The sequence below is a fragment of the Pan paniscus genome, chromosome 2 (assembly GCF_029289425.2).
Source record: "Pan paniscus chromosome 2, NHGRI_mPanPan1-v2.0_pri, whole genome shotgun sequence".
In the NCBI taxonomy this organism is placed as follows: Eukaryota; Metazoa; Chordata; class Mammalia; order Primates; family Hominidae; genus Pan; species Pan paniscus.
In genome coordinates this window covers 9,678,910-9,695,334 of record NC_085926.1, presented here as the reverse complement: position 1 = coordinate 9,695,334, position 16,425 = coordinate 9,678,910, and the positions used below count along the sequence as shown (strand labels likewise).

At 48.4% G+C, this 16,425-nt stretch overlaps 1 protein-coding gene across 4 annotated transcripts in view; it reads right to left on the bottom strand.

The window, feature by feature from the left end:
• Nucleotides 1–16,425, bottom strand: part of MTMR14 (myotubularin related protein 14) — a 52,975-nt gene that overhangs the window by 17,982 nt on the left and 18,568 nt on the right. For 3 of the 4 annotated variants that reach the window (XM_003814233.5, XM_003814234.5, XM_003814235.5), the window contains exons 4-10: nt 15,647–15,722; nt 14,951–15,011; nt 13,274–13,396; nt 11,687–11,760; nt 7,056–7,126; nt 6,361–6,435; nt 1,198–1,264 (exon numbers count right to left, since the gene is read on the bottom strand). In XM_003814233.5, coding sequence (XP_003814281.1) covers nt 1,198–1,264; nt 6,361–6,435; nt 7,056–7,126; nt 11,687–11,760; nt 13,274–13,396; nt 14,951–15,011; nt 15,647–15,722 — 547 coding nt within the window. The remainder of the gene's footprint in view (nt 1–1,197; nt 1,265–6,360; nt 6,436–7,055; nt 7,127–11,686; nt 11,761–13,273; nt 13,397–14,950; nt 15,012–15,646; nt 15,723–16,425) is intronic. The other variant, XM_055110929.1, reaches the window with a different exon arrangement.

The following is a 16,425-nucleotide window of genomic DNA, read 5'->3' as shown; positions in this document are numbered from 1 at the left end:
CCAGCCTAGTCCCAGAAAGGGGTGAGTGGCAGGCGTCTGGCTTTGTAGCTTCCTTTCTTCCTTCTGACTATAGTTCTCAGTGTACTTCTGGGGACACAGTGCAGCCTACACAGTCCACTTTGCCCAGGTCATTTAGGCAGGGCTGACATCCCTACCCAGTTTCTCAGAGGGCACGACAAGTATTTTTTTGGGGGGTAGCGGGAGTGGGCAATTTTTCAGTGTGCAGGGCTGCATGAATTGCAGGACACTGACTATCCCTGGCCAACTCTAACCACATGCTAGTACTACCTTCTCCACCCTCTAGTTTCTGCAGCACCTAACATGCCAGACACACGTTTCCAGAAGTGCTTTGAGGGGTGCTAATGCCCGCAGCTAGAGAACCAGTGCCTGGCTCCAGGGGCTGGCATGCGACTTTGTGGCAAATCTCCCTCCAGCGACTAGTTCAAGGATGGGCACTTAACCCAAACTGGGCCAATGAGCATAAGCTCAGACTTTTACTGGAACTCCAGAGACTGAGGTAGTCTCCCCTGGGGGAGCTAAGATGGCGGGAGACAGGTCTGGAATGGCTGCCAGCCATGAGGCCAAGACAGTGGTTTTGAGAAACACAGAAAGATTCTTTATGATGTTCACCTGGCTCTGTTCTTGGGCCTTCTTGGTTCCATAAGCCAATGCATTTCCACTTGTTTGAGCAAGTGCAACTCCTACAGAAGTCCTGATTGCTACCAGGGATTTAGAGTCCGTCTGCCCTAGAGACATTGAGCAAGCCAGGCCCATGCAATCAAAACAGCCAAACTGGGTGGAGGACTCTGGAGAACAGGGCCTCTACAGGCTGTGTGCATCCGCTGAGCAGCCCGGATTGATTCTCTCATCTCATGCCTCATCTTTCTGAATGAGAGGCCCATCCTGGCCCCACACACAATGCTGCTGTGCAATGCTGAGCCAGTGTGAAAATACCCTGTGCACGGCATAGATGGTAAGGAGTTCTTAATTTTGTTTTCCAGGATTTTGAGGACATGGAATAAAGCCACCAATGGACAAATCCCACCCAGCCTCTGGGATTCTAGGAACTCCCCAAATCCCTCTCCCACAGCACAAAAGTAAGGTGTGCAACTCCAACAAACATACAGTTGAGGCAGAATGAACTGGCAACTCCCCAAGGGTGCAGTGGCTCGAGGGCTCTGGAGGAGACAGACTCACCATCACTGTTAACTAAGGAAAGCAGCAGCTTCAGGTAGTTTTGTGTTTGTTGCACCAGATCCCAACACTGTTGGAGAAAAGTGAGAAGAAATGGACATTAACTCAGATTTAGAATTCAAAGTATTTAAAAAATAAAATGCCAAGAGTTATTCTGGGGCAACAACTACACAAGGTCCTTGGTTACAGACCATAGGTTTTGAATCCCAGATAATCTGGGACATTCGTATTCCATCTCCAGCAGCTCCTACCACCTCTCTCTCTCCACCACTCAGCCTGTGGACCCCCTACTCGGGGGACGGGGTGGGGGGGGTCTGACCCAATGTGAGAGTGAGGAACAGAAACGGATGCTGAGGCCAGGGTGACCCAGAGCCCCCTGCCCACATTAGGGTCCTCTGAGTGCTGGGCTCCTGGTGTGGCTGTCCAGGAAGCCAGTAAAGGTGAGCCCTGAGGCTGTGGCCAATGTCTCCAAATGGCCACATAAAGATTCATTCCTTCATATGCCATCACATCACAGAAACTAAAACATCAACCTTTTCAAACATGCTTCATTTGCTTTTTAGTGCTATTTACTGCATACTATCTTTTGATGAATAATAAATGGAGTCTGTCTGGCAGGGAAAGTCTTTTAAAAAAGGAGGCCCATGAGGTGGGAGATGGAAAATTAAGCAAAAGCTTTAAAGAGATGAGAACCTCTGTTCTAGCCCAAGTGCAAGGTCTAGTCCAGACCCTCTAAGAAACAGCCCACTCAGAACCTGGAACTCCATGGAAGGGCCTGACCCAGTTTTGCGGCACCCTTTTCCCTAGCTGGGGCAGTCTCTGTTCTCTTAAGATACAATTGCTTAGCAGTGTTCTGGGGCTGTGCAGAGAGGGTGACGCATGCCAGCAAAACAGCACTTCCCAGGGGGAAGGGGAACACGGCACCTGTAATTGGAGTGGCTTTCCCAGGAATTTAAAACAGCCTCATTTACCTGACCCTCCCACGCCCCTGGAGAGTTCTGACCCACTTTTAGTGACTACAGAGACAGGCGCTGTAGTGCTGTGCTAATAAAGTCATTATCAGTAGCTGCACAAGGGGTCTCTCAACTCATCTGGCTCAACGTGTCAGACACACCATTGCCAATGGAGCAGTGATTCTCACAGGGCAAGGAAAAGCAGGAGAGGGAGGTAAGAGCTGCACTGCAGCAAGCCCAGTGAGCGTCAGGTGGGCTAGGGTAAGACTGCAGCAGCCGGGGAGGGCAGGCCCCGCCGAGGACAAGAGAGCTGCGGAATGTCAGCCACCATGACGGCTGTCTGGAGGAGATGCTGACCATCAGGGAGGGGCAGCAAGTTCCCAAGGCTGGGGCAGGAACTACAGGCTGGGGAGGGCTGGGCTGGAAGAGGGCCAAGGTCACACGGCTGAGCTGAGGGATAAATCCAGCCCTGCCAGACTCCAAAGTCCACATTTTTAATCACTGTAGGTACTCTTCCTATAACACCAGAGTAAGAAGCAGAAGTCTGAGGGAACTGCTCAAAGTGATGACCGAGGAGATATGCTAAAAACAAACAAACAAACAAACTAGGCTCGTGCCTGACTCTCTCATCCTACGTGCTTCATGAAAAAGTCTCTGGGAGCTGGGCTAAATGCCATGCCTCTGCTTATGTTTCTATGCCTAGAGTACTCTTTCTCCTGGTTGGCAAACTCCTACTCATCCTTCAAAGGCCCAGCCCAATTATCTTCTCTTTGGGGTTTCTGTGACCACTGGTAAAAACTGTAATGTAGGTGATGGTTACGTTGTTGCCTCTTTTCCTAGTCTAATCCCCATGAGGGCAGAGGCTGTTTTGGCATCTCTAAGGCTTAGTGCTCAGGGACTAGGAGGTCATTGCAGAATGTTCCTTGCTGCTTGTTCATAGTTGGGCAATGCTGAGTGCCTGAGGGACAGCAGCCCCAGGGAGGGGTCTTAGGACACAGAAAGAAGGGGCACACCTCTAAGGAATTCAATTCGGTTACATGGAGGGCAGCAAGACACATGTGTCCTGCCACAACTGCTCCTATCATTCATTCACTCATTCATTCACTCATTCATTCAGTAAGCCTCACACTGCACGCCTCCTGAAGGGCCTGGCACCAGGCACACAAGGGTGAATATGACCTCAACAATCACGGAGTCACGGGAGGGAAGACAAAGTTAACCACTGCAGGTGTGCGACTAAAAGACGACCTCTAGGATGCTGTGTAGCCATGACTGGAGAGCCTGGCCTGGCCTGTAGGACACCAGAGAAGGCTTCTCAGAGGTGATGACATGAGACAGCATAAGCAAGAGAGAAAGGAGACACGTGTTTCTGGCAGAGAAAACAGCACGTGCGAACCTGGAGAGGGCTGCCTTCTTTTTTTTTTTTGAGACGGAGTCTCGCTCTGTCGCCCAGGCTGGAGTGTAGTGGCGCGATCTCAGCTCACCGCAAGCTCCGCCTCCCGGGTTCACGCCATACTCCTGCCTCAGCCTCCCGAGTAGCTGGGACTACAGGTGCCCGCCACCACGCCCGGCTAATTTTTTAGTAGAGATCGGGTTTCACTGTGTTAGCCAGGATGGTCTCGATCTCCTGCCCTCGTGATCTGCCCGCCTTGGCCTCCTAAAGTGCTGGGATTACAGGCATGAGCCACCGTGCCCGGCCATGGGCTGCAGGAAGATCAGCTGGTCACAAGAACAGGCAAGACCAGACTGCATGGAGCTGGGTAGGCCATGTACAAGTTCTTGCATTGTATTCTGAGGAAAATGGGAAGTCAGTGGTAGGTTTTAAGGCAGGGGTTTTAAGCAGGAAATGCCTGCTCTATCATTTCAGTGCTTGCTATCTGAGCACTTCATTCCTAGTTACTCCTCAGTGAGGCCCCATGTTCAGCTGTGAGATGCACTGAGACAGTGGTGGCCTGAGCTAGGCACTAGACAGGAGACAAGGGCAAGAAGGATTGCAGTTGCACTAGGGGCAGAGACTAGAGAACCGATGGGAGCTGGTGATGGATGTGGTGGGAGCAAAGAACTCCAGTTTCAGGTGTGAGCATCTGGGTAAATGGTGGGCCATGGCCAACTCTACTCTGGACAGCTTGAGTCTGAGGGGCCGCCTGAAGGGACATGTGTGAAAGGTGATGCAGGTATGGATCAGAGAGGCCTGGCTGTGGGCTCATGGTGTGGACGATGGATGAGATCACCTGGGGAGATGGTGAAAAGCAACAGGGTACCGGCACCCCAGGGCTTTGCGGGCAGAAAGGGCAGAGCCCACACCCAGCCGAGGAAGAGCATGCTAGGAGCCCCAGTGAGACAAAACAGGTTGAGCAACACCGAAGAGGTGGCCTCTTGGGAGGCGCCTGCCTGCCTGCTACACTCCAGCCCTGCTGCCTTCACGCCTGGAAGTTTATCAGTGTTCACTTCCCTGAATTAGCTAGCTAGCAGCCTCTTCATAATTATCATTACAATCTGTCTGGTATTTCAGTTCAGGAGTCCCTTTCAAGCAGTGATCATATTTGAGCCTGGCACAACTCTGAAATAGGTACTGCCAACACCATTTTCAGGGGGAAGTGAGGTCATCTGTTCAAGGCCACAGAGCCTTGCAGGAAGGGCCAGGCAAGCTGGGACCTAGATCTAGGGCCTGCATCTACTAAGCAGAGTACCCCCTCACACGCACAGGACCCCTTCCTAAAGAGGCAAACATCCTTGGCGGGACCAGTGCCTGGAACTGTCACATCTCATTTGCTGAGTAGTTCGTCAGATCCAGTTTGTACCTGCATAAGGAGAAAAAATGGTGCCGGAAGGGACCAGAAAGAGGGTGGCCTGGGGCAGAGTCTACTTGACCTCTGCATGCAGCACATAAAGAAGGAAGCCTGCCGGTTCTTTTATCTACTCAGTCTGTCTAGGCACAGCCTGGGACATGAGACCACAGCACAGGTACCCCAAACCTGTTCCTTCTCCAGGCTTCCAGACCCTAACAAACAACTGGTCTGCTTTCCTCCCCAATGCTCCCTCTCTTGCAAACACCTGCATTGGGGAACCCTGACATCACCCTACTTCATACACTCAAACAGTTGCTGTGAGCATAAACCTTGTGATTAGGGGCTGGATATATATAGAGAAAACAAGATGGACCTTGCTGCTATCAGGACAACAGGGTACTGACATTGGTGATCTAGGAGCACCCAGTTGCTTAACATAAGATGGGTCAGCCTTTCAAAGAAAGAGAGATCTCAAGGCTGGGTGGGAGCTGTCCAGACCTGGGGACAGGGGAAACTAGCAGGGAGGCAGAATGCTTTCTGTTGCTCACTGGCTCAGTCTTTCAAGTTCTAGGCTCTGTGCCTGTTTCTGTGCTGGGACACACAAGCTGTGGGTCCCTGTCCTCCAGGATTTCAGGGAAGCAGATCTCTAAATCAGTGACTACAGCTCAGTGGAAAATTCCATGATGGATGTGCCCAGGGGGTTAATGGGAATATAGATGCAGGCATCCAACTCGCCAGGGATAAGGAAGAGGCAGATCAGGGAAGTCTTCCTGAAGCAGACACTCGAGCCAAAGCCTGAAGGGCAGTATGTCAGCCAGACAAGAGGAAGCTGAGAGGTGGCAGCCAGGCAGAGGAACAGGACATGGGAAAGGTCGCAGAAAAACAAAACTACTTGTTCTGTCTGAAGCAAGTGGCAAGCAAAGCTGCTGGCAGCCTTCAGACTGTGTGGGCTAAGGGTAGAGAGATGTTTCCAGTAAGACTAGAGGCCCCTTCCATGGTGTGCAGTGACGGAGAAGAGCATGGTGGAAGTAATTTTAATGTTTCTATAATCAAATGAGGTCAGGCAGCTCTGTACTTCCTCTGGCTGAACACACATTTAAAAGGAAAAATGTAAAAGTAACTAAAGCCCAGATCTGGAATAGCAGACTCTATGAGGTCCTCTGGAAACAGAACCCCCTGGTGGATGCAAATCTTTGAATGAGTCACGTTCAGAAAGCTTTGATTTTCTGGGACATGAGCAAATCAGGAGATAGTTGAACGGACACACAATTCCTCCTTTCTGAGAGGACAGAGGGCCAAAGGCATCTGAGTGCACAAGCCATCCCATCAGGCAAACACACGAGGGCCTTGTGGGGCAGGCATCAAGAGTCTCCTTGGTCCCCACTCCCTTATCCTGCCCTCAATGCTTGAGTCAGGCCCCTCACCTGATACTGGCTCCAGTCAATGTTCAGAGAGTGAGTCAGGAAGTCGGGGATGCTCAATGGGGCATCAACGTAGTCCTGGGGACAGAAAGACTCCTGTGAGATGTGGGTTGGCCACCAGAGGAGGCTTAGGTGATGGGGAAGCTTGCAGTCCTGAGGCTGTGACTACCACAGGCAGTGCTTGCCTTCTCTGGGCCAGATACCTGTGCTACCTGGGAGTGACAGCTTAAAAATCAATGTGACCAGATCAGTATAGCTGAGTAGGAGTTTTTCAGTCGGACATTTGATGTCTGTTGCTGAAACATGCAAGATCAATATGTGTTCAGCTTCTGGCACGTTTCCCATAGCCTGCCCCTACAGGCTGGGGAAGGCAAAGAATGCTGCCCCCAGCTTTCACACAGAGAGTACAGAAGGGAAGGGCTCTTCCTGTCTTGTTTCTGATAAATTCCCTTAAACAAAAGAGAAATAAAGGGGGGGAGGAAAGTATAATGATGAAAATTTAACAAGTATATACAAGGAGAAGAGGGAGAGGAAGACAGAAACAATCAGGGAGGAAAGGGGAGTTATTTTCCCCAAAGACTGCTTGTTGTTTTCCCCAAAGACTGCTTGTTGTTTTCCCCAAAGACTGCTTGTTGTTCTCCTTGGCCTCCCTTTACAAAGAGACATAGATCCAATTTGATGTATGTTATTGCTCATACCTGCTTCCAGTTAAATATGAGCCCTTCTGCCATGTAATCCCGATCTTTATATTCCTTGAAAAATTCACAGCCTGGAAAAGAAGGGCAGAGTTATGACATCTCCCTTCCCAGCCCAAAGTCTTCTGAGACAGCCCTGGCCAGACCCAGGTCCCTGAGTGCTGTGGAGAGGGGGCCGCCAACTCACACTTCTCCAAGCTAGTGGCTTCAGTGAGGCCAAGGCTAACACGGGTGGGCAAAAGCCAGGGGCGAGCCTCTAGAGCCCCTCTGGTTTCCTGGCTGCATGCCTTTTCCACGAGGCACTGCCTGCTCTCAGCCTCTTTGTAACTTTCTCCATCTGTGCTCACTGGTCACCAGTCACTTCCCCCACATTGCAAGTCCCTTTGTCCTACAGGTCTCTGTAGTGCCAATCCCAGTAAACAAGGGCATGACTCACAACGTGAGCCCCTGCAGCACTGCGGCCTAGCTGCAGAGGATCACTCTTCCTCTTCTCTAAAATGGGGGCAAACAATGCTAGCCTTGCAGGCTTTCAGCGAAGACCGAACATCCTAACATACTGGAAAGGCCCATGGACAGTGCCTAAAACCCGGTGCTCAAGAGACACTGCCATGCCCAACAAAGCAAGCAAAGAGGCACTTTTCTATATTCTTTGGTGGAAAAATCATAAGTAACTCCACCAGGACAAGCCCTCAGGAATAGAGAGAAACACTGGAGAGAATAGGGCTTTGGCAACATTCCCAGCTTAAAATCTCAGCTTTTTACTTAACGCTGTAACGCTGAACAAGTTGTTTAATGTCTCTAAGCCTTGATTTTGTCATTTGTAAAATGGCTGTTTAAGGATGACATAATACATATAAAACACCTAGCACTGCACTGGTCCAAGTGACACTCAAATGGCAGCACACTATTGTCATCACGCTGCCACTGCAACAAGAGCCCACAGTGCCAGCCCACAGCGTGAAGTCAACTACTTTGCTCTGCGCTTGGGGTTGGCTGCCTTGGTCAGAGAGAATGCGTCTTGCCCCCCAGGCTGTGGCCTGCCCCTGCTGAGTCTGACCATAGCACAGAGAACATCTGGTCCTCCAAGGAGCTCCTGGTGGCTTCAAGAAATATGGTGGGAGAAGGCACTTGGCTAGCTTGCAGTTATTCTCAGCACCCCAATCAGGGCCTCTACACAAACTTCAGACGGCACATGGCTTTGGCCACACCTCCAAGTCTGGTGAGGTCCCAGAGGCAAGAAAACAATCGTCCAAATTCAGGGGAAGTAGCCACAAAGAAGATTCACATGGAATGTCGCAGCAACTCTTGGGCCAAGTTCCTGTCTGAGGCCACCTCAGGGAAGATAGGAAAGCTTCCCTGGAGACCCAGCCCATGTTTTCCAGAAGTGGCTTTCATTCCATACACACCCTGCACTCTAATCCCCAGGCCTCGAGAAGTCTGGAAACAATCCTCAGCCATAACACTTTAGCCTATGCTTGGGAGCCTCACTGGGAGAAAGAAGAATTATAGATCTCAGACAGAGGCCCTGAGTTATGAGCCCAGGTTTAGAAGAGACAGCAATTATCCCTCAGAGCTCTTGTGAAGTGCTGTTTTCCCAACTCTAGCTGCTCAAATCAACACTGCAGGCCTCAGGCTGAGCTCAGACCTGCCTATGATGCAGAAGCAGTTTTTGTGAGAAACAGAATTAAAATAGACTCTACTCAGGGCAATGCCTAATGTTCATTACCTGAATAGGCTTCGGAACCACTGTCAGGCAAGAGGAGAGGGACCAAAAGCAGGATGAGAAGTGCCATTCACTCAAGGAGGAAACAAATTAGATTTGTGCTGCAGAATTTGGGCCCATCTATTTTGGTGTGCTGAAAGAAATGATCCCAGAATACTTCTCATTTCCAAGGGCCCAAGATAGTGTGACACATCTAGAACTGAGACTACTGAGTACCTGTTTGAGCCTCAAAGTCATCACAGGGCTCAACTGAGATTCCTTAAATAGCATCAAAGTGCAGCTCGTGACTTGGTTTGGGTAATAGTAATTTTATTTCTTTTTCTTATTATAAAGTAATAGAAGTTATGTAAAAAAAACCCACAAGAACACGAGTCTATCAAATAAAAAGTGATTCTCCTGTCCCCCTTATTTGGGTGTGCAATGGTGTCTCATCCCATCTCCAGCTTTTTTATTTTTATTGATCCTCATTACCCTCCCTAACACACATACACTGTCAGATACAGTACCTACAAATTTTGGTCTCTTTTGATGTCTTTTATTTGTTTTTGTTTTTATTTTTGTTTTGAGACGGAGTTTCCCTCGTGTTGCCCAGACTGGAGTGCAATGGCACAATCTTGGCTCACTGCAACCTCCGCCTCCCGGGTTCAAGCGATTCTCCTGCCTCGGCCACCCGAGTAGCTGGTATTACAGGCATGCGCCACTGCGCCCGGCTAATTTTGTATTTTTAGTAGAGATAGGGTTTCTCCATGTTGGTCAGGCTGGTCTTGAACTCCCTACCTCAGGTGATCTGCCTGCCTCAGCCTCCCAAAGTGCTGGGATTATATGCGTGAGCTACTGCACTCGGCTTTTGATGCCTTTTATAACAAAAAAAGCTTTGGGGAAAGCATTCAGGCATCTTAACATTTTGGCACACTTCCTTTTAAGCCTTTTTTATAAGCATATTTTCCTTTACTTAGTTGAGAGTATACGATGTGATTCTGTATCCTGCCTATCTTAAGCTCTGTGACGTTTTCCATGTCAAAAAGTGTAAGCATTTTCTATTTTTTATTTTTGGTAGAGACAGAGTGTCGCTGTTTCCCAGGCTGGTCTTGAACTCCTGGGCTCAAGCGATCTTACTGCCTAGGCCTCCCAAAGTGCTGAGATTAAAGGCGTGAGCCACCATGCCCAGCCCATTTTCGATTCTTCTATGACTATACAATATTTCATTCTACTGAGGGATGTGCCATCATTCAATCATTATTCTGATTAGTGAAAACATTTCTTGTTTTGCTATTACAAATAGACATCATGATGAACGTCCTCAACACCAAGTGGCTGAATTACAGCCTAATGACCAATTTTAGAAAAATACCTGGGTCAAAGGGTGATAACATTTTGGGAGTCCTGTAACAAGTTGCCCAACTACAGCAGAAAGGACACTGTGCTACTATTTTGGAGCAATGGTATTTATACTTCTAGCAAAACTATTTTTTCCAAACCAAGTCCTACTTGGAACCTAAATTTAAACGAAGTGATGCCTGGTTCCTCAGGCAGTGCAAACCTGCAGAGTTGTCTGTGGAACCCCCGAAGGATCTCCTGGGAGCTGGAAACTATGTCTGAAAACCAGCTATGGAGTTACCCAGTGGTTCCAGTGTGGACCCCCTTAGGTGGGATACACCCATCAGTGTGGGTCTGATACTGCCAAGCTCACTCCAGCATCATTATCATCATCATCATCACCATCATCATCATCATCACCACCATCATCATCATCTGCATCAGCGCAAACTTGCTTTTAGGGAAGAGGAGGTTCCCTGGAGCTTTCCCAACTACTCATCATTAGGCCTGTTATTTACAGGACACCTGTTATGGAGGGGTCTGGCACTTCACTCTTAAATAAGCACCATTATCTTCATTTTATTAAGGAGGAAACTGATGCTCAGAAGGGTTATAGGACTTGTTCAAGGAGACACAGTGCTAGGGCTGGGATTCCTGCCCCCAGCTTGCACATGATGAGGACAACCCTCCCACAAGGCACTAGATGAACCTGCCTGCCCTTGCTCATGGCTATGTGGCCCCAAGATTGAGGAGATAAGGTCCAACACAACACTGAAGGCAGATGCTGGTGCTGAGAAATAGGAGAGAGGTTTTAAGGAGAAAGAGTATTTACTCCCTGTTGTCTGCTGACAACATCTTGCACTGATGTTAGAGGTCCTTGGCCTCCCTTACTAAACAGGCAGGTATTGCCAGAAAACTTGAATGCTACACACTAGACCAACAGCTTTAATATCCAGTGCAGAGAATACAGCCCTGGCCACAGGTTGCACACACTTTTATGTGCCAGGAACAAATGCAGCTTTGTGGATACCAATGTGCTTTGCAACATGGTGTGGCCACTGTCCAGTTACTGGGAACATAGCAATTATGTGTTCTTCTACCACCAGAATAGCCTTGCCTGGGGCAATTTCCATAAATAACTCAATCACTTCAAGACATGCACCCAAAGGGTGACATCCACTCAGGCTACAGCAGCAAGTGTAGTTGCTCACACAGAGTACTAATAATGTCATTTTACAGTTAAACAGTATTTTCATGCACAGACCACTTTCATATAAATCAAAACTGAGCTAAATCGTTCCAAGTTCCTGAGAAAACTTGAGGCTTGGAGGGGAGAAGTACTTCACTTAAGGCTGTGGCTAGGACCAGTGACAGTACAAAATCCCTAGACCCCTTGAGTGGAAAGCCCCTTCCCCAGGACACTATCCTATACTTAGTGTGGCCTGTGACTGGGAACCAAAATGTCCTACACTGCCTGACACAAACCCTCCAGGAAAGCTCCCAGGGCGCCAGTGTAACTAAGTAGAGAGGGCTTGCTCATGGCCCCCCAGGTCCCCAGGCCTAGGATGCCTGCCACTAGAAGAAAGCCCCCTACCTGGATACGGGATGGAGAGGAGAGTGAAGTCGGCATAGCGCTGGGCTTTGTCCACCTTCTCAGAGGAGGTTACACTACAAGACAAGGATACAATGTGTTACAGTGTCGCAACACACACACAAACACACACCATTCCCCAAATAAGGGTTATAATCACAAATGAAGCTTCTGCTAAAAAAAACTATTCTTCATTGTTAATAATTCCCTTCAGCAGTGCCTACTTTGTACAATTAAGAACTATAACTTCAGCTGGGTGCATCGGCTGGAGGTCATGTTCCCAACATGGAGAAACTCCGTCAAGGCCAGCCTGGACAACATGGTGAAACATTGTCTCTATCAAAAATATAAAAAACTAGTGGGGTGTGGCAGCGCGCTCCTGTAATCCCAGCTACTCAGGAGGCTGAAGCAGGAGAATTGCTTGAACCCAGGAGGCAGATGGTTGCAGTGAGCCAAGATTGTGCCACTGCACTCCAGCCAGGGTGACAGGGTGAGGCTCCATGTCAAAAAAAGAACTCTACCTTCTCTGCCCCTATTCCAACATATCAACCAAGGGAAGTTACTCCCCCTCTAATACTACAGCAAGCCTCAATCAGAGCCTAAAGGTGGAAAACAACCTTCCACCTGACCCCAAAATGCACACAGTGTAGCCACTCTGACCCAGGAATGAGATGAGAGCCAAATAATATGATCCTATGGGAACCCTTTTTTTCTGCTCTCCTGTCTTCTCTAATAGTCACTGAGCCCACTTCTGAACAGGGTGAACAAACAGCATCTGAAAATAAACACTGGGGACTCTGACAGATAAAGGATGGGAGGAATAAGGCAATATTCAGATCTGAAGATAGGTGAGCTCTAACTTTAGCCTCAGTATGCCTTATTTTCTAAGACCACCTTTTAGGATCATTTAAAAACATTTAAAAATCATTTAAAAAACAAAATTTTGGAAAAAGTTCCTACAGTCTCATCACTAACCCAGGCTCTATTTTTTAGTTTTGACTTCTTATATTTGAATTTGGTCCATATGTGTTATTTTTATATGACAGCAGTCACCGAAGTAAAATTTGAATATATGCTGATTTTTTTGTTCAATTTTAAAAGAAATTCTAGGACCAGGCACAGTGGCTCATTCTTGTAATCCCAGCACTTTGGGAAGCTGAGGCAGGAGGACTGCTTAGGGCCACATGTTTGAGACCACTTTAGGCAACAACGACTCTGTCACTATAAAAAATAAATTAAAAAAATTAAGAGATTCTAATCTGCCACACATGGCATAGAACATGGAGCCGGAAAAAAAAAATACAGAGATATGTAAGAGAAGGTGGCAGCAGAGCACTGGGTAGAGACTGATGGCTGCCTCAGTCACTAACATACAACCTGAGCAAGCTACTTCATCTCTCTGTGCTTCAGTGTCTGTAAAAGGGGGACACTGGTACCTATTTTGCAGGGCTGTCTGAAGATACAGTGAGATAATGTACAGAAAGCCCTTTGTAAGAAGGCCAGCACGCAGTGACAGCTACATACTAATGCCAGCCCTGCAAATCTGTACACACTGCCTCTGCTCATTTTGTAGTGGGCGCCTGTACTTACTTCATGCCAAACTTCACCTTCTTGTTCTCCACCATCAGGTCACAGATGTATTTGACTGACAGGTATCGAAGCAGCTTGATGTCATAGCCTCTGACCTTATCAAAAAGATGCGTGTCACCACTTCTGAAATAAAGAGCCAGAGGGAGAAGTTACATGGCATGTTCACTCACAGGAGCTTGGGGGTGGGCACTCATTCAGGGAAGTATGGATGTCACTCTTCTCCAGAAGCTGGGGCGCGTGCTAGGTGGACGCATGGGTGCCAAACAGGACAACTGATTTCAGCGAGGTTGCAGGGAAGGTGACTTTCTAAGAGACTACCCCAATCTCTGGGATGTATTTCAAAGAAGAGCAATTTGCAGGTGGAAATGGAAAAGGACTTTCTGGCATTGCTTGACATTAAGCCAGAAGACTCAAGATAATCTCAGCGTTCTAAAATGCAGCAGGCTGGTGGCTGACAGAATCTTTCCGTTTCCATTAGAATTGATCCCCTTCCACCCCCTCCTTTTCCCCCATTTATGATCATTTTTAGCCACATGACTTGCTCATAATGTAGCAGTCTGACTTACTTGTAGAGATAAAGTTTTTAGAGCTATTTTATCAACTGATTATGAAATACTAGCAAGTAAATTCCCTCTACCTAGCAGGCCGATGAAGCAAAGAGAAAGATAAAATTTTTCTATCTCACTGCTGCCTTTTGATCAGCCCTGCAGATACAGGCAGAAGTAGAAAGCATAAACAGTCACCATTACTTTTTTATTTTTTAATCCACACTGCTTTGTTGTCCCCAGCAGTTTCTTGCTAAGAACAGTGTATGCTGAAGATGGTGACCTGGCTGGGCAGAGGTCACCTGATCTAGGGAGAAGAGCCAAACATTCTTGAGCACAAGCCAGAGCCACTGCTTTCAGAGCTAACAGGCAGAACCTGGGCATAGCAAGATGCCCTTTCATGAACTGAACTATGATTTGGGAAGCTGATCTTAACTAGGGTGCTTGTGTGCATTCCAGAGATGCTTGACACCAGTTAAAGACTTTCCATGTGGTACAGACCATGCAAAGGAGCTTTTCTAAAATATCCTGTAGTATTGTTTTCTAAAAACATTTGGAAAGCGGATAGCAAGAGTGTGAACCAGCCCATTTCCTCCTTTTATAGGGACTCAAACTCCTGTTCTGTACCAAGCTCTTCTTGTGTGTAGTACCAATCATGCAGCTGTGACACATCTGGTCTCCAAATGTGCCTTCCAGGCTAGACCTCATGTCTCCTATGTATGGACTGTAGCCCTTGCCCTGTGCCTCAGTACCAGCTGTACTGGGTGAGATCTGGCAGGTTGGTAATCAGCATCATAGCTGCAAACTGGCAACTCTGTGGGGCTTTAAAACAAATAGAGATGTCTGGGCCCTATCTCAGGCCTGCAGTACCAGGAACCCCAAGACTGGGATGTTCTCTGTGAATCCAGATGTGCAGTCAAGATGGAGACAGACTGCTCAGGTATTTGGCTGCTACCCAGTGGACTTCAACAGCCATATTTCAGGGGCACAGACTTGGCAGACAGAAGAGAAAGAAGCCAATCCACTCACCTGAACCAGTGACAAGTACCCACGGACAATATGAACATGGCCACCTCTGGCCAGACACCCCATCCCCAACACAAGCCCCTGACCACAGCAACCCAGCACTGACCGAAGAGCACAGTCCTCCTCCGTGACGTCCTCCACATCTGCCCAGGCATCATCTGCACCCCCTGCCAGAGAAACCTATCTGTCAGTACTGAGGCTGGTGACCCAGGGCTCCACACAGGGGCCTCCTCACCAGCCTCCTTCCCCATAGTGCCAAGGGTGGGCTGGGCCTACATGGCTCTACTCCTAAGGACACAGTATGCCCCCATACGCCTGGTAGTCTTCAGCTCTAAGGTGAACTCCTTTTCGTCTCCTGGTCCCTGATCAAAGGAAGGCCCCTGATCTCCACCCAGCTCACTCAGACCCCCTACCTATACTATTGTGGCCATGGGTGGCTATTCTTTTTTTTTTTTTTGAGACGGAGTCTCACTCTGTTGCCCAGGCTGGAGTGCAGTGGCGTGATCTCGGCTCACTGCAACCTCTATCTCCCGGGTTCAAGCGATTCTCCTGCCTCAGCCTCCTGAGTAGCTGGGACTACAGGCGTGCATCACCACGCCCGGCAAATTTTTGGTATTTTTTAGTAGAGATGGGGTTTCACCGTGTTAGCCAGGATGGTCTCGAACTCCTGACCTCGGGATCCGCTCGCCTTGGCCTCCCAAAGTGTTGAGATTACAGGCGTGAGCCATGGCGCCCGGCCCGGGTAGCTATTCTCTATGACTGGGTTCTCATTCTACATCAGAGGATGCTGTTCAACATTCACCTGAGAAAAAATAGTTGTAGCCTGAGCGTCCATACAGCTCTCCCCATCCAGCCAGTGTGGCCGACCTGCAAATGTGCTGGGAGAGAAACATCATTTTCACGGTCAGATGGTTTTCTGAAGCATGCACAGTTGAAGGAACACGTGGGACTCCTCTGACTCTTCCAGGCCAGCATAATGGGCCCAGGAGCACTCCCCAAAGTTTTATCAGCATCAAGGCTGCCACAATCAGTCAGAAGATCCCTAGTACTTAATCCACAACCTCTACTGAGGGAGTCTCACTCCCAAACAAGAGGCGCCAGTGTTACCAACAGGATCGGATCAGATTGGGTGGTTGTTGCATGTGTACCACGTGCTGGACATGGTACTGAAAAACCCATCATCTTCTCACTGAATTTTACAACAAGCCCATGAGGGATATGTGGCAGGTGGCATGCATTGTTGCTGTTACACAGATGAAGAAAAGAAAAACAGGCTAAGTGAGGTTAAGTGATGTGTAAGGTCATATAATGAGGGGTGAGCTGGGATTTGATCCAAACCCACTGACCTCTATGTGCTTACTGTGATTTGGAACTGTTCAGTGTAGACGGGAACAACCTTTCTAGCGGGGGCAAGGGGTGAGTGAGAAATGTTTTAGAGGCTTCTTTTCCTCATCACTGAAGGGATCACTGTTAAGAGAATTCTAGAAACGGGCAACTGGCACAAACTTCAATATCTAATTGTAAGGTTACTTGTTTAAAATAAATAGTGTTTGCTGAAATCTAGTTGGGTGGGGGGAATGG